At 36.8% G+C, this 18208-nt stretch overlaps 1 protein-coding gene across 5 annotated transcripts in view; it reads left to right on the top strand.

Moving 5' to 3' along the window:
* The window catches only part of SEL1L2 (SEL1L2 adaptor subunit of ERAD E3 ligase), a 122518-nt gene that overhangs the window by 23636 nt on the left and 80674 nt on the right, over positions 1 to 18208 (top strand). For 4 of the 5 annotated variants that reach the window (XM_045445350.1, XM_045445347.1, XM_045445346.1 and 1 more), the window contains exon 2: positions 1157 to 1212. Coding sequence is in view for 3 of the 5 variants with exons in the window: in XM_045445347.1 (XP_045301303.1) it covers positions 1157 to 1212 (56 nt within the window). In the remaining 2 variants the exon portion in view is untranslated. Of the gene's footprint in view, positions 1 to 728; positions 815 to 1156; positions 1213 to 18208 lie in introns of those variants that run through there. The other variant, XM_045445349.1, reaches the window with a different exon arrangement.

The following is an 18208-nucleotide window of genomic DNA, read 5'->3' as shown; positions in this document are numbered from 1 at the left end:
ATCAAATACTAAAGTTCATCAGTGAGAGAAAGAATAAAACATATCAAATTAATAAATACAATGTCAGAGATAACATTAGAACATTCATAATCTGCTCTAAAAAGTACAAGCTTTTGGAAAAATAAAATTCCGACTATCCATATTTGTCTTGAGTCAAATTCTTCAGTCTATAAAGTGAATGTATCACATACTTCAAGAAATATGTAGGGTCATTTTTACAATGCATCAAATAATTTTTTTAGTAATTGAAAATTATCAGTCTTACTAATGTAGTAGACAGGCCATTATGTGATACCCTGTTATGTCAGGTTTTAAAGACTTATTTTTCTGAAGCGGTAAGTTCAGAAACTTCAAGTATAAGCAAAAATGAAATATACCAAGGACTATATATGTATTCTATATGGTGTATATATATTCTATTCTTTATAAAAAAGATTTGTTAAAAATGCTTGTGAAAATTATTTTCTCAGATTTCAAAGCCTGATATAATCATACTAGGCTACATTTCTCAGATATTTATATCATTCAACTACATTAATATTTAGTATCTCTCTGACATATGAATGCATATGTAAGTATATGAAAGATTGTATTCCTTCTATGTTTTAATATTCTTTATTAATAGATGACATTTACTTACATGAACACATTTTAATTAAGTTCTAGCTCAGAAAGTTTTCTGTTTTGTGATTAGTCTATTACTCTTATATTAACTCAATTTCAGGATGTCGATTAAAGTATTTAGATTGTCTCTGGTGGAAAGTTATATCTTTAAAAATTATCAGTGAAGGAATTATTTTGTACCACAATGCTGGTAACTTTAAATTTAAATTATTTTCCACTATTATTCTTAGAGTTCTAAAAGTTATCTAGAAACTTTTTCAGTAAGAAATTATTTAGTGAAATTTTAGGGGCACCTGGGTGGTTCAGTTGGTTAAGTGTCTGACTCTTGGTTTCAGCTCAGGTCATGATCTCACAGTTCATGAGATCGAGCCCTGTGTTGGGGCTCTCTCTCCTTCTCTCTCTGCCCTTTCCACTCATACACACTCTCTCCCTCCTCTCAAAATAAATAAACTTTTCTAAGAAAAGAATTATTTATTGATATTTTTTAAAAGAAAATATTTTTAATTTTATAAAAATGTTTTGTATATTGCAGATATCGAAGCAGAAAAGCATAATGAAAATCAAAAGGAAAGAAATGTCACCACACAGGTAGTTATTTTGCTAAACCACTATATTTCTCCAGTACAAAATTTAGGCTGTAGGCACTATAAGTAGTATTTACTCAGCATGCTCAGAATTTCTTAACCAAGTAATTATTAGCTGTTGTTTCTGTTCTTTTTTTTTTTCCATTCTCAGTCAATGCTTTTTGTTTATTCACTCAACAAATATTTATTCATTCTACAGTGAGAAGATAAGACTTCCTGAGCCTTCTCTTAGGACTTGTCTGGGGTCCTAAATATTAAGACAAAAAGACAGAGACCAGTCTGGCTTATGGTCACAGATGCTTATTAAACTTTATTAATGTCATGATTTCTTCTGACATCTGGAAGTAGGGGATTCAACATTTTCAGTCTGTTCTCAGTCCAGCAACCAACATAATCCTATAAATGTAACTCCTTTTAAGTTGCTCCTTTACTTGAAACCCTTTCTTGGCATCCCATCTCACACTGTAAAACCAGCGTCTTGCCTATTAGGCTCTGTGGTCTGGCCCCACTATTTTTTCTCTCACATCATCTCCTACTACTGTCTTCTTTACATCATTCTGGACACACTGGGCTCTGTGCTATTCCTCAGAAACTCCTAGCCATGGACCCACCTTTCTGCTCTTTCTGCCTAGAACATCCTGGAACTCAGATAACCATGTGGCTCCTTGCCCTCACCTTCTTCGGGTCTTTGCTCAGATGTCATCTTTTCGGAGGGTCCTTCCCTGACTATTCTGTACATTTGCAATCACACTATTTAAAATTGCAAGCCCCATCACAACACCTTCTGTCTCCCTTCCCTGCTACATCTTCCCTCTCAGAATTATCACTGTGTAACATCATATTTTGCTATGTTTGTTCTTATTCTCCCTCCACTAGAATATAAATTCCATGGGAGCAGGGCGTTTTGTCTATATTGTTCACTGCTATTATCCCAGCAACTAGAACAGTGCCTGGCACATAGCAGGCATTAAATAAATGTTTATTGAATAAATGAATAAATCTTAAATCTTGATTAAAGGAGGAAAGTTTGAAAAAATGTTTGTATAAATTAAAAATTCCTCTCTACATCGTAACATTTTCTAAATTCCTCCAAATTTAGCTCCTCCCCATTACCATAACCAAAACATCCCATAATCAGCAGTGGGATTATTATCTGCAGAAATAGAAGTGACCTTGGCATAAGCTCACAGTTTGTCCTTAGGCAGGTGGAAAGTAAAAAGACACCAATTCCTCAGGTCATCTGACTTTCCCTTGTGGGCTCTTGATATCTTGTGATATGCAGTGCCTGCCCAATGACAAATGAAAGTGCCCTTTGTAATTAAGGAGTTTCTGGAGACCAAAGATGTTTATCAGGCCCATAAGTATCCTCCCCAATGCCAGCATTAGTAGTTGAGGCATACATAGTAAAAATAGAAAGGACCCCAGCTCTACCCTTGTATAGCCAAGCAAAAAAGACATAAACTCTACTAAAAGATCTCAAAATATTGAAAAAACAAAATCAATGTCTTGATGTCAAAGATGAGAAAACATGCCAGGGTAGACTATTTGTATATCTCACCCACTTCCAATGGAGTATCTGTGTTTTGTTTTTTGTTTTGTTTTGTTTTGTTTTGTTTTGTTTTAATTTCCTTAGTACCAGCCTCATAGAGCACAGACAGCAGAAGTGAAAATAACAAGGACTTACACACATGCTACAATACAGCCAGAGTAAAGTAATTTCAGTTCACTAAATCTTTTCTAGTGCAATGCTTTGCATGTGGCTTGTACAGTAAGGGTTTACAGAGATAATTAATATACTACTACCATCTCCCGAAGACTTTGGTTTTAAAATGGGTGGATTCTCCATTCCCTGGACTCTTTCTTTCTTTCTGATCACCTATCTTGGGGTCATTCTCCTCCAAATGTTACCTTTACCTTCATTGTAACTGAAATCTAGTTTTCTCCTGAGAACTTCCCCTGCAGGCCTCTCAAGCTTTTTCTCCCACAACACAATTATATTGGTCCTAGTTGGGATGGTAAATATCGTTCCCTTTCCTTATTGCTACATTTCACTGGGAGAAATGGGAGATGAGGACGGAGAAGTAGCTTGTGGTTCTCTCCAAGTTTTGAATATTTCTGTATCCATGAATTCTAGCTTCTCAGTCCCATTATTTAGGGGTTGTTTTTGCTCCAATACCTGCACCCTCTCTCTACTCTCATGGTCATAACCTGGACTGTCTTTTCCAAATTAAATGGTTAAGCTTCCAAGTCTCTGAAGACCTCTGGTGCTTTCCAAGTTACTCCATGAATGGTGTAATCCCACCAGGATCTCAAATCCATGTGGCCCTTTCACTGCTTATCATTCCATTCACATCTTCATTTGCCTTCTTACTTAGCTTAGAGTTGAGGACTAAGCTACAGGAGTACAGTTCCTTTTTCAACACCTTGGGAACAAATGTGTTTCAGAACTCAAGAGGTTTTTTTTTTTTTTTTTTTTTGGTTTCTTTAATTGTGGTAAAATGTATGTAAAATTTACCCTCGTAACCATTTTTAAGTGTACAGTTTGTTAGTGTTAGTACATCCACGTTGTTGTACAACCAGTCTCCAGAACTCTTTCATCTTGCAAAACTGAAACTCTATAGCCATAAAAGAAAAACTCTCCACTTCTCTCAGCCCCTGGCAACCACCATTATAGTTTTTTTGTCTATGAATTTGATTACTCTAGGTACCTCATATAAGTAGAGTCATACCGTATTTGTCTTTCGTGACTGGGCTATTTCATTTGGAATAATGTCCTAAAGGTTTGTCCTCATGTAGCATGTGTCAGAATTTTCTTCCTTTTTGAAGCTTAATAATTTTCCATCGTATGTATATGCCACACTTCATTTATCTATCCATTGATGGACACTGGGTTGCTTACAACTTTTGGCTATTGTGAATAATGCTGCTATGAACATGGGTGTACAACTATGCTGATATCCTGCTTTCAGTTCTTTTGGGTAGAAAGGTATAAGTACATAAGCATTCTAATTTCTCCACGTTGTAACCAACACTTGTTATTTTCTATGTTGCTGGGTTGTTGGTTTTCTTTTTTTATAGTAACCATCCTAATGGGTATGAGGTAGTACCTCATTGTGGTTTTGATTTGCATTTCCCTAATGGTTAGTGATTTTGAGCATATTTTCATATGCTTATTGGTCATCATCTTTGAGGAAATGTTTATTCAAGCCTTTTGCCCATTTTTAAATAGAATCATTTCATTTTGTATTGTTGAGTGGTAGGTGTTCTTTATATATTCTAGACATTGACCACTTATCAGCTATATAATTTGCCAATATTTTCTCCCTTCCATGTGTTGCCTTTTCACTCTGTTGACAGTGCCCTTTAAATAGAAAAACTTTGGGGCGCCTGGGTGGTGCAGTCGGTTAAGCGTCCGACTTCAACCAGGTCACGATCTCGCGGCCCGTGAGTTCGAGCCCCGCGTCAGGCTCTGGGCTGATGGCTCAGAGCCTGGAGCCTGTTTCCGATTCTGTGTCTCCCTCTCTCTCTGCCCCTCCCCCGTTCATGCTCTGTCTCTCTCTGTCCCAAAAATAAATAAACGTTGAAAAAAAAATTTTTAAATAGAAAAACTTTACATTTTGATGTAGTCCAATTTACCTTATCTATTTTTACTTTTTTTGCCTACACTTTTGGTGTCGTATCCAAGAAATCATCACCAAACCAATAACATAAAGCTTTTCCCTATATTTTCTTCTAGGAACCTTTATGGTTTCATGTCTTACATTTAGGTCTTTAATTTGTTTTGAGTTAGCTTGTGTGTGTAGTATACTTCATTCTTTTGTATGTGGATATCCAATTTTCCCAGCCAAATTTGCTGAAAAAACTGTCCTTTCCCCCACTGAGTGGTCTTGACATCCTGGTTGAAGACTATTTGACTATAATATGGGAGAGTTACTTCCTAGTTTTTTGCTCTATTTCACATCTGTCTTTGTGCCATTACTACACTGTCTTGATTACTGTAGCTTGTAAAACATTTTGATATTAAGAAATGTGAGACATACAACATTGATTTTATCTCTCAAGATTGTTTTGGCTATTCAAAGTTCCTCAGGTTCCAAATGAATTTGGGAGGAATTTTTCTATTTCTGAAAAAAAAATATAAAGCCACTGATATTTTGATAGGGATTGCATTGAATCTGTTATCATTTGGGGTAGTATTAACAGTTTAACAATATTGAGACTTCCACTTTGTAAACACATGATGTCTTTCTAGTTATTTTTATTTTCTTTAATTTCTTTTAGCAAAATCATGTAGTTTTCAATGTATGCCTTTTGCCTCCTTGGCTAAGTTTATTTCTAACGACTTTATTTTTTTTTTCTGATGCTGTTATAAATGGAACTGTTTCCTTGATTTTCTTTTAGGATTGTTCATTGTTAGTATATACAAATGCAACTGACTTTTGTGTGTTGATTTATCTTCCAACTTTGCTAAATTTATGCATTGTAGTAATATTTTGTGGAAGCTTTGGAGTTTTCTACGTATAAGATCATGTCATCTGTAAGCAGAGATAATGTTACTTCTTCTTTCTAATTTAGATGCTTTTTATTTCTTTTTCTTGTCTAATTGTTCTGGCTAGGACTTCTGGTAGTATGCTGAATAGCAGTGGTGGAGTGGCATCCTTGCCTTGTTCCTAATATTAGAGGCAAAGCTTTCAGTCTTTAACTGTTGAATATGTTAATAGCTATGGATTTTTTTTATATATGGTTTTGTTATTTTTAGGTAGTTTCTATCCATTCCTAGTTTGTGAGTTATTTGATCGTGAAAGGGTGTTGAATTTTGTCAAATACTTTCTCTGCATTAATTGACATGATCACGTGGGGTTTTTTTCCCCTGCAGTCTGTTAATGTGGTATATTATATAACAGATTTTTGTATGATGAAGCATCCTTACATTCCAGGAATAAATCCTACTTGGTCATATTATATAATCCTTAAATGTACCATTGAGTTGTATTTGCTAGTATTTTATCAAAGATTTTTACATCAGTATTCATCAAGAATATTGGTGTAGTGTCCTTGTCTTGCTTTGGTATCAGGGTAATACTGGCCTCATAGAATGAGTTGGGAAGTGTTCTCTCCTCTTCAATTTATTGCAAGAGTGAGGCAGAATTCAGGGTTGTTGTTTTTTTTTAATTGTGGAAATATACTACTACATACACAGACATACATATCATAGATTATAGGAGACTTCCAACAGAGACTGAGGAAATATATTGTTTAAAACATATTACTATTCATGCAGTAAAATATATGAATATCCACATTAATTTTTTTTTTCAACGTTTATTTATTTTTGGGACAGAGAGAGACAGAGCATGAACGGGGGAGGGGCAAAGAGAGAGGGAGACACAGAATCGGAAACAGGCTCCAGGCTCTGAGCCATCAGCCCAGAGCCTGACGCGGGGCTCGAACTCACGGACCGCGAGATCGTGACCTGGCTGAAGTCGGATGCTTAACCGACTGCGCCACCCAGGCGCCCCTGAATATCCACATTAAAAGAAGTAAATAAACAACATAAATAACTTCATATCAGATCCAGACAGGTTTTCCTACCAACTGATTGTCATCACCAGACTATTTAAAAAGCTTTGGGTTTTCAAATATTTTTTTAATTTGGGAATTACAGATAAGGGTTTGAAGGTCTTGTAAAATCACTGCCTCGTATAGACCTTCCATTTAGTTACCCTTCTTGCACTCCATCCAATTTAGTGGTAAAACCTCAACCCTGACTTAATGCAGTTATCCACCACTCAGTCCTTGCACCTGGTAGCTGAAATGTGGCTGGAAATCAACACAACCATTCTCATGTTAATTTCCTGACCACAAACCTCAAGTAGGCATGTGTTTCTCTGCAAACCTTAACTTCTCCCTTGTCAAATTAATTATCCCCCATTTCTAAGGCTACTGTTTCATATTTTCTGCTGTCTTCCCCAAAATCCAACATATCCATCCCTCACTCTCAGCCAATGACTTTGCTATTTTTCTTTTTCTCCTTGAAAAAATAAGAGTGTTAAGAGTGATTTTACATCCTTTCACCCACTCTTTCACCAACATCTATACATCTACACTGCGTCAACTCCAGATGCAGATTGCCTGAATGTGGCTTAGAAATCTCTACTGAGACATCTAAAAGGCATCTGACAGGTGACATGTTGATTTTTCTCAACCCCAAACCTGTTCCTCCCCTGGCACCTTTCATACCAGTAAATGTCTCCTTCATTCACCAAATGATTAAAGTCACCCTCCACTTCTTTCAGACCCAACAACACAGCTACTTTGGTCTTTAAAATATATCCTTATTCTAATCACTTAACTACTTTACCACCAGGCACCAACATCACCTATTTAGACTCCATGGTCAACTCCCTGGTTCTGCCTACATTCTTACCCTACTGCAGTCTTTTCATCTCAAATTATGTGTCCCATTATACATCAAATAAAGTCAAAGTCTTTACCATGCCCTTCAGGGCCCTATATGACCTGTTCTTTGCTCTTTATCTAAGTTCTGACCACTCTACCCATTATGTACTCCATTCCAGCCATCTTGGCCTCCATAGTATGTTTAGTATACTCTAGTATACTAGAGATTCTAGTTACTAGTTAGAGACTCAAGTAACTACCTACCTACCTGTCCCTACCACAGGGCCTACTCTTCTCTCTACCTGGGATGATCTGCCAGGTAATCAATGGCTCGTTGACCTCAATTCATACTTCGTTCAGGTATCTGCTCATCTTTCTCCCTCAAAAAAATAATACAAAAAAAAATTTTTTTAACTTTTTTTTTATTTAAGACATAACCGATTTATTTTTTTATAGTTAAAGGTGTAAAAACATCTTTTTTGAAATATGATTTATTATCAAATTGACTAACATACAATGTGTAAAGTGTGCTCTTGGTTTTTGGGGTGGATTTCCGTGGTTCATTGCTTACATACAACACCCAATGCTCATCCCAACAAGTGCCCTCCTCATGCCCGTCACCCGTTTTCCCCTCCCCCCTATCAACCCTTAGATTTTTCTCTGTATTTAAGAGTCTCTTATGGTTTGCCTCCTTCCCTCTATGTTTGTAACTATTTTTTTCCCCTTCCCTTCCCCTATGGTCTTCTGTTAGGTTTCTCAAGATCCACATATGATATCTGTCTTTGACTGACTGACTTATTTCACTTAGCATAATAGCTTCCAGTTCCATCCATGTCTCATGGCATTATTTCATTCTTTCTCATTGCCAAGTAGTATGCCATTATATATGTAAACCACATCTTCTTTATCCATTTGTCAGTTGATGGACATTTAGGCTCTTTCCATAATTTGGCTATTGTTAAAAGCACTGCTATAAACATTGGGGTACATGTGCCCTATGCATCAGCACTCCTGTATCCTTTGAATAAATTCCTAGTAGTGCTATTGCTGGGTCATTCTATTTTTAATTTTTTGAGGAATCTCCACACTGTTTCCCAGAGTGGCTGCACCAGTTTGCATTCCCATCAACAGTGCAGGAGGGTTCCCATTTCTCCACATCCTCGCCAGCATATGTTGTTTCCTGAGTTGTTAATTTTTGCCACTCTGACCAGTGTCAGGTGCTATCTCATTGTAGTTTTGATTTGTATTTCCCTGATGATGAGTGACATTGAGCATCCTTCCATGTTTCTGTTGGCCATCTGGATGTCTTCCTTGGAAAAGTGTCTATTCATGTCTTCCCATTTCTTCACTGGGTTATTTGTTTTTCAAGTGTTGAGTTTGGTAAGTTCTTTATAGATTTTGGATACTAACCCTTTATCTGATATGTTATTTGCAAATATCTTTTCCCATTCCATCATTTGCCTTTTAGTTTTGTCAATTGTTTCCTTTGCAGTGCAGAAGGTTTTTATCTTGATGAGGTCCCAATAGCTCATTTTTGCTTTTAATTCCCTTGCCTTTGGAGATGTGTCAAGCAAGAAATTGCTGCAGCTGAGGTCAAAGAGGTTGTTACCTGCTTTCTACTATAGGGTTTTGATGGTTTCCTGTCTCACATTTAGGCCTTTCATCCATTTTGAGTTTATTTTCATGTATGGTATAAGAAAGTGGTGTAGTTTCATTCTTCTGCATAAACAAAATTTTTCCTAAACGCCTTTCTAAAAGAGCATACTCCATCACTTTTTTATTGAAATTTCTTTTGAAATTTCATATGTTTTATCACCACATGTCGTTATGTATTTATGTAATTGTTCATATTTGACTTACTTCTAGGAACTGAGCTCCATGAATACAGGCTTTTTTTTTTTTTAAGTTTATTTGTTTTGAGAGAGAGAATGTGCGCACATAAGTGCCTGCACACATGAGTGGGGGAGGGGAAGAGAGAAAGGGAAAGTGCGAATCTGAGGCAGGCTCCATGCTGTCGGGGCAGAGCCCTATGCAGAGCTCAGTCTCACCAACCTGGAGATCATGACCTGAGCCAAAATCAAGAGTCTGACACTTAACCAACTGAGCCACCCATGGGCATCCCCATGAATACAGACACTTCACTTTTTCACTTATATCTCAAAGCCTTAGTTAATCTTTAAAATATAATAAGTGCTTGATAAATGTTTGTAAATGAAAGAATGTCATTGTTTGGTTGATTTCTTTTGTTTGTTTAAGTAGGCTTCCACCCAGGGCAGAGCCCAATGCCAGGCTTGAACTCAGGACCCAGAGATTATAACCTTAGCTGAGATCAGGAGTCAGATACTTAACTGACTGAGCCACGCAGGCACCCCAAGAATGTCATTGTTGAGCAATATTTGTATCAGAGACAAAATATAAACTATTTGTCAATAACTTTAGTGAAATTTATTAGAAAAAAAAGATGCTGAAACTAGTAACAAAAAAGACAGTTTTCTAGAGTTTCCTTTTTATTTTAATTTACTTATCACGTGTACCATGAATACTTAATATGGCTATGGGTTGAAATATAATTTTCTGCTCCTTGCAGGTAAAAATGCAGAATATAAATATTCCAGTGTGTACTAGTTCTTGATCATCTCTTAATTTCAGAAAACTACCCTTATAATGCATTTATCAATTAACAGAGGTGTTATGCTAGCACCATATCATTAGTATCACTAATGCTATTTTATTTTCCCCTTTTACTTTCTACTTTGCCATTTTCCTACATTTCAAAAGTCATCCTTGAATAGCTGTCTATTATTGTTATTTGGTGACTTTGGAAAGTAGATGTACAAATACAAAAAAAAATAATTATTATTGTCTTTTCTAGGAAAAAGAAATGTTTTCACTGATGAATGAGTTATTTCTTCTCTGTAAGAGATAACTATTCTCTTAAATCAGGGTGGCTATTGTCATATTTGCTTTGTTGTCTTTTTTTAAATTTTTAGGTATATTAGGAAAAAGTATTCTAAGATTGTTTTATATCCTTAACTGAAAATACTTTGGGAAAAATGAAAGACACTAAAACCATCACTAAAAACATATTTACTTAAATATAAGCATCTCATAAGTAACATCTTACTTTAAGGGGAAAAAACTACTAAAACAGTGAGATTTTCAAGTTCAAAAGTGACGGTCCCTTTTTTCAAATATTATATACATTTATTTAAGATTGCCTACAAAGCTTGACTAATCTGATACACCTTAAATTGCTAATTAAAACCATAATCCAAACAACATCAGTGTGAACATTTGCAATATGTGTAAATATCTTCACTATCTGATGAGTGATATAAATTTTTGTACTATTTTATTTCTGTATTTTAATTCCATTTTAATTTGTCTGACTACTTCTTCATTTACCCAGGGTAAGGGTTCCCAAACTTTAGCATGTATCAGAATCACCTGAAGGACTTGTTAAACCACGTTGCTGGGCTTTACCCTCAGAGTTTCTAATTCTGTAGACCTTGAGTGTGTCTGAGAATTTGCACTTCTAACAGATTCCCACGTGATGCTGATGCTGCTGTCCCAGAGACCATACTCAGAACCAATGACCTAGAGAAACCTAGTTTTCTTATAGGAAAACTCTTCTTTTTTTCTCACTTTCTCCTGGCTTTCTCGATAACTTGGGTTTTCTCTGATAATGCCTGGAGCACTAATGTTCATAGTCTTTGGAAATATAGTAGTCTACACATAGGATATGGAATCCACATCTATATGTAGTGGAGAAAGTGGAAATCTAATTCCTCCCTCTTGCCAAACCAGAGACAGCAACCTGTGTTGCTCTCTCTGCCACAACCCTGTAGCACCTCATTCATTTACCTCAACAAGGGCCACTAAGGAGGAGGTGCTGAGCTCGTCTGGGATTGCCATTACTGTTGTTCTCACTGATGTTTTCAATAGCTCTTATCTTTCACATGCTCTTTATACAGAGAAGTTTTTCAGCAGAATTTAGAGTATTACACAGTGACAAGGAACAGTGACTGTTTTGGGGCATGTGAGCCAGAAAAGAAAAAGGGACAAAGATAGTTAAGGAAAGCAAGAAATGCCCTTGTTGAGCCCTAGGGAAAAGGAAGTCATTGATTGGTAGGCAAAGAATCCTTACCCGCCAGTCCTTTAACATCACACCTATCGCCCTTTTGCAAGGAATGATACTCTCTTTTCATTCCATAGCAAACATGGCTCACACTTATTCCTCTGAGACAAACAAACAAACAAACAAACAAACGTATTTGGTTTTCATATATAGTCACACAATTTGGAAACATTACCACGTATACAGTTATGTGTCTGGGTGGAGTGAAACTGATTCTCTCCTCCAAAATTCACCTCTGCTCCCCATTCTTCTTCATCCTTGCAACTAGACTCTTCATCCACTCAACTAGTCTCACCAAAGAAGTTATCTTTGACTTTGTCCTTTCTCTTATCCCTACATCCAGTCCATATCTAATCTCCAGCTGTACTACTTCCAAAATGTATCCTAAGTTTGCCCAGTTTATCTCCGTGGCTTCTACACTTCGAATGTCATCATCCCTTCACCTAGTTGACTACAGTAGTCTCTGAACTGTGCTTCTTGCTCCCACTCTTAATCCTGTGCAGTCTGCTTCTTACATGTCATCCAGAATGTCCTTTCTTTCTAAAATATAAATCAGAACATGTCACTTAAAACCCTCTGGTGTCTTCCTCTTATCTTTTGAATAAAATGCTAACCCCTTACCATATCCCTATATGATGTGACCCCTTTTGTCTTTTACAGTTCTCCCCTAGCTAATACTCATCCAGCTACTTCAGCCTTAATCCTAGACCATACAAGTTTGTTCCCACGTTAGAGCATTGATACTTGCTGTTCCCTCTGCCTGAAATGCTCTGCCCCTATAACTATGCAGGGCTGCTTTCTTGTAACTAAATTCTTGGCTCCAAAGTCACCTCTTCATTGAGGCTTTTCTTGAGCATCTAATCTAAATTAGCTCACCAACCCCTCTTCATCCTGCATTTCACTCTTTACATCTTCTTATCTTAATCTTTTCATAACATATATTCACACCTGACACTAACTTGTTCACTTGTTTACTGGCTATTGTCTTCTCACAGACAAATAGAAGCTCCATAAGATCAGAATCCCCTGTCTTATCTGCCACTCTATCTTCAATTCCTTATGAATGCCCAGCATAAATGCATTGAACGAATGAATCACTGATTATTATAGCTCTTAAAGAACAAGGTTGAGGGGCGCCTGGGTGGCTCAGTTGGTTGAGCATCCGACTTCGGCTCAGGTCATGATCTCGCGGTCCGTGAGTTTGAGCCACGCATCGGGCTCTGTGCTGACAGCTCAGAGCCCGGAGCCTGTTTCAAATTCTGTGTCTCCCTCTCTCTCTGACCTTCCCCCATTCATGTTCTGTCTCTCTCTGTCTCATAAATAAATATAAAAAAAATTAAAAAAAAAAAAGAACAAGGTTGATTCGTTACTTGATTATTTCATACCTACTGCCTCCCAGAAACTATTTGAGGAGGCTATGAAAGCCCCATTAACACTAGTCATATTACTGTTGTTGAAAATTAGGGGTCTAACTTATATTCAGCATCAAATACATCTCTGGCAGCAGTGGGATCCTAGTATATGCTAAAATTGCTGTTCACTGCCCTTAGGTGAAATTAGGCCAGAAAATATATAGAATAGGAGTATTTTCTGCTAGTATAAAGGTTTTTAGATATTCTGCTTAGGATATAAAAAACTATATTTCACAAAACTAAATAATGTTTACTGATTTCCCAAGCTGAAGACCTCATAGTTCATTGATGAACAAAGCAAATTAAATAGCCAAAGTACCTGGATCCTAGTAGTTTAGAATATGAAACAGAAAAACAATAACATTTATTTACAGAGGACATATATAGTCAATATAATAATAGATAATATATATTGAGTATTTACTATGTATAAGGCTTTTCACATATATTAACTTGTATGATCTTTACATCAATCCAGTGAGGTAGGCAATATTATTACTTCCATTTTACGTTTACTATTTATATTTAATGTAAACTGGGCGTTAATTAACTTGCCCACAGTTAGACACAGCTAATTAGTGGTGAACAGAAAATACTTAGAAGGAAATGTAAATGAAATTTTTAAAATCTGTAACATATTTATTTTGGACTATGATTAATTATGAACAATTGTGAATAAGTTATCTGTTCATATATTAACAAGTTATCAATGTTTCTTGTGTTTAAAAAAGTAAACTTGTGTGTTGTTTTAAAAGTAAAACTTGTTAATTATCATCCAGACAATATGATGTAAAAACCTTTAAGTCAAGCCTCTAGCCTTAGCAGACGGCTTATTCTTTTAAACAGGAAGCTATTAAAAAATGTGTTCTGCATCCCAGTACTGTTTTTGTGTGTTTGTTTTTGCTTTCAGGCAAGTGTCATAGGACTAGATCCTACTTTGGAAATGTGTCTAGCCACAAAAACAATGATCTAGCCACAAATTAATAGGATTAAATGTATAGCAAGATAATTTCAAACCTTCACTCCTCCAAGCCCACAGATGGTTTAATTTCTCTTAAGAGAGGATGCTTCTACCTTTCCTATGCATTAAGAAAACAAATGATTTCCCCCAAATAAATCCATACATTCATTAGGATCCCGTTTCCTCAAGGCATTCTACTTGAGATGAGAAATATACAAAAAGGTTTATAAAGCATCTATAATTAATTGAGTAGATAAAACATGAAATGTATGCCATAGAATGATGTCAGCTGTAGAGACCATAGAGCAGTGAGCTACTGCTAACCAAGAGGGGAAAACACCAGAAGTTCAGAGGAAAGGGAAATCACTGTGGGCCAGAGTGAAATGGGAGAGCTTTGAGGAGAAGGAATTTGAGGTAGGCCTGAGAGCAAGGAGTGATATTTGGAAAATACGAAAGAGGGAGCAATGAAAACTGAATGAGCAAGGGCAAGAGAGTAGGAAAGAAGCTCTTCTATTTGGGGAACAGAGGGTAGAAGAGTTTGGCTGTTGTGGATGTCCATGTAGGCGTGGGAGTAATAAGAAGTAAGGTTACTATGACATTTTTAGGCTAGACTGTGAAGAATCTTAGATTCTGTCCAAATACGTTTGATTTTATACTGTTGTTGCTGGGAACTGAGGGTTTCTGAGTTGGGCAGTGATATAATCAAACAGATGCTTAAGAAAAACTCATGCAGCCATGAATCTTCAGGAGACAGGGAAGTGAAGAGACAGGAGGGCGAGGTAAGGCATTTTGGAACACCGTGTCACTCTGATTGAGAGCTATGGCTGGTCCTTAATGGCCATTAGGAGTTTAAAAATACTTGCAAAGCACATACTTTAAACTTAGAGTTTAAAAACAGACTTCCATTGCATTTGCTGTTTGAAAACTAAAATGTACATTATAAATCCTTCAACAGAAAATTCTGTCAGTAATACTTCTGAAATACCTTCAGAACCCATCCACTATCACCCTACCATCTTCTCTACTGCCACCATCAATGCTCAGGAACTTCCCTCTTCCCACCCTTTCCCCAATGTATGATATCCTCTATATAGCAGCCAGGGTGACTCTTTTGCAATTTAAGTCAGTCAGTATCACTCTTCCACTCAGAACCTCCAAAGTCTCTCCTTCACACAGAACACAATTCACAATCATGATGGTGGCCTCAGAGCTGCCTCTGCCCTATTTACTACCACCTCCCCCATTCTGCTACAGCTACTCCATCTTACTTACTTGACAACAGTGTGCTCCTCCTTCAGGGCCTTTGCTTTTACTTATCACTCTTCCAGAAGTCTCTTTCCTGCAGTGTTTGTAGGATTAACTGTTCCCTTCTTACCCACATAGGGGTCTATTCAAATTTTATCAGAGAACTTGTCCCTAACTATCCGATGTCAAATAACGCAACTTTTATCAATTCTATCCCTACTCTTTAAATAAAAAACAAAACAAAAAACTCCTTTTAAGTCATCACAATTCCAGACTTTAAGATGTATTACAAAGCTGTAATCATCAAGACAGTATGGTATTGGCACAAAAACAGGCACATAGATCAAAGAAATAGAATTGAGAACCCAGAAATGGATCCACAAACATATGGCCAACTAATCTTCTACAAAGCAGGAAAGAGTATCCAATGGAGAAAAGACCATCTCTTTAGCAAATGGTGCTGGGAGAACAGCACAGCAACATGCAGAAGAATGAAACTGGACCACTTTCTTACACCATACACAAAAATAAATTCAAAATGGATGAAACACCTAAGTATGAGATAGGAAGCCATCAAAATACTGCAGGAGAAAATAGGCAACAACCTCTTTGACCTCAGTTGCAGCAACTTCTTGCTTGACTTGTCTCTGGAGGCAAGGGAAATAAAAGCAAAAATGAATTATTGGGACCTCATTAAGATAAAAAGCTCCAGCACAGCAAAGGAAACAATCAACAAAACTAAAAGGTAACCGACAAAATGGGAGATTATACTTGCAAATGACATATTGGATAAAGGGTTAGTAACCAAAATCTATAAAGAACTTAACAAACTCAACACCCAAAAAACAAACAATCCAGTAAAGAAATGAGCAGAAGACATAAATAGACACTTTCCCAGAGAAGACATCCAGATGGCTAACAGACACATGAAAATATGCTCAATACTGCTCATAATCAGAGAAATACAAATCAACACCACAGTGAGATACCAACTCACACCTGTCAGAATGGCCAAAATTAACAACTCAGGCAACAACAGATGTTGGTGAGGATGTGGAGAAAGAGGAACACTTTTGCACTGCTGGTGGGAATGCAAACTGGTGCAGTCATTCTGGAACACAGTATGGAGGTTCCTCAAAAAATTAAAATAGAGCTTCCCTGGGACCCAGCAATTGCACTACTAGGAATTTATACAAAGGATACAAAAATGCTGATTTGAAGGGGCACATGCACCCCAATATTTATAGCAGCACTATCAACAATAGCCAAATTATGGAAAGAGCCCAAATGTCCATTGACTGATGAATGGATAAAGAATATGTGATATACATACACAATGGAATACTACTCAGCAATGAAAAAGAATGAAATCTTGCCATTTGCAACAATGTGAATGGAACTAGAGGGTATAGTGTTAAGTGAAATAAGTCATTCAGAGAAAGATGGGGATAATATTATTTCACTCATGTGGAATTTAAGAAACAAAAAAGATGAACATAGGGGAAGGGAAGGAAAAATAAGATAAAAACAGGGGAGGCAAACCATAAGAGACTTAAATACAGAGAACAAACTGAGGGTTTCTGGAAGGCAAGTGAGTGGGAGGATGGGTTAAATGGGTGATGGGCATTAAGTAGGGAACTTTTTGGAATGAGCACTGGGTGTCATACATACGAACTGAATCACTGGGTTCTATTCCTAAAGCCAAGATTACACTGTATGTTAACTAACTCGAATTTAAATAAACAAAACAAAAAAAAAAACAACAAATCCATATATGCTGGCTGGGGTTTTTCATGGATGGCCTTTATCAGGTTGAGAACGTTATGTTCTATATTAGTTTACTGAGTATTTTTATCATGGAGGTGCTGGATTTTGTCAAGTGCTTTTCATCTATTAAGATGATTGTGTGGTTATTGTCCTTAATTCTATTGATATGGTATATTAATTATTTTCAGATGTTTGGAGACTTAGTTTTAACAAATGATATTCTAACAGGGAAAAAAACCTCCTTTTATCAGTTGATTATTATCTTCCCCACCAGAACATCAGTTTTTGAGTGCAGAGAATTTTTTTTTATGGCTGACTCCCCAGTTCTTAGACAAAGGCCTGAGATAAACACTTAGTAAATACCTGTTATTGAATTACATAATCTTTGGGTGCCTTATAGAGTTAGAGAAGGGCTGTCTTCTGGGGTTCCCTAATACTCCAGATGGATGTTGCCCTTCCCACTCTCAGTGGGTAGGAAAGGAATCAAAATCCAGAAACATGGCTTCTATAGAAGGAGATAGGAAGAATAACACCATACAATCAGAGGTGTTTGCCAAACTTGTACTGCCTCTTCACCAAAGCTATTGGCTATTTTTGAATTGAAAATTTTTCCTTTAATGCCAATGACATATGTTAACCCCATTGTGCCAAAGAATGCTGCAGGTTCATCAAATTCCATGTGTACTTCTTCATGGTGTCCAGATACATTCTTTCCATTCTCCCCTGGCATTTGGATGAGACCCTGTGACAGTCCCAGCCAATGGAAAATGTTTGCCTCTGTGTGCCACTTCCAGGTCTGGCCCATTAAAGAAAAGAAAAGAAAAAAAGCAAATGAAACAAAAAACAAAACAAAAGCCCTTTCTGCACATGTTCTTCTATGCTCCTTCCTTTTCTGTCTGCTAGATGTTAATGCTCCGGGAAACCTTGGAATCCACATGCTGAAGCTTGGCATAGCTTTTGTCTGCCTGGGTCCCTGAATGACAGCACAGAGCAGAGCTACCACTGACTTGAACACGTGCCTGTTGATTTTGAGCCATTACACACTGTGGGTCTGTTTGTTAACATGCAATATTTGTCA

The sequence above is a fragment of the Leopardus geoffroyi genome, chromosome A3 (genome assembly GCF_018350155.1).
Source record: "Leopardus geoffroyi isolate Oge1 chromosome A3, O.geoffroyi_Oge1_pat1.0, whole genome shotgun sequence".
Classification (NCBI taxonomy): domain Eukaryota; kingdom Metazoa; phylum Chordata; class Mammalia; order Carnivora; family Felidae; genus Leopardus; species Leopardus geoffroyi.
The sequence above is the reverse complement of the archived record's forward strand: the minus strand, read 5'-3'. Positions and strand labels throughout refer to the sequence as shown.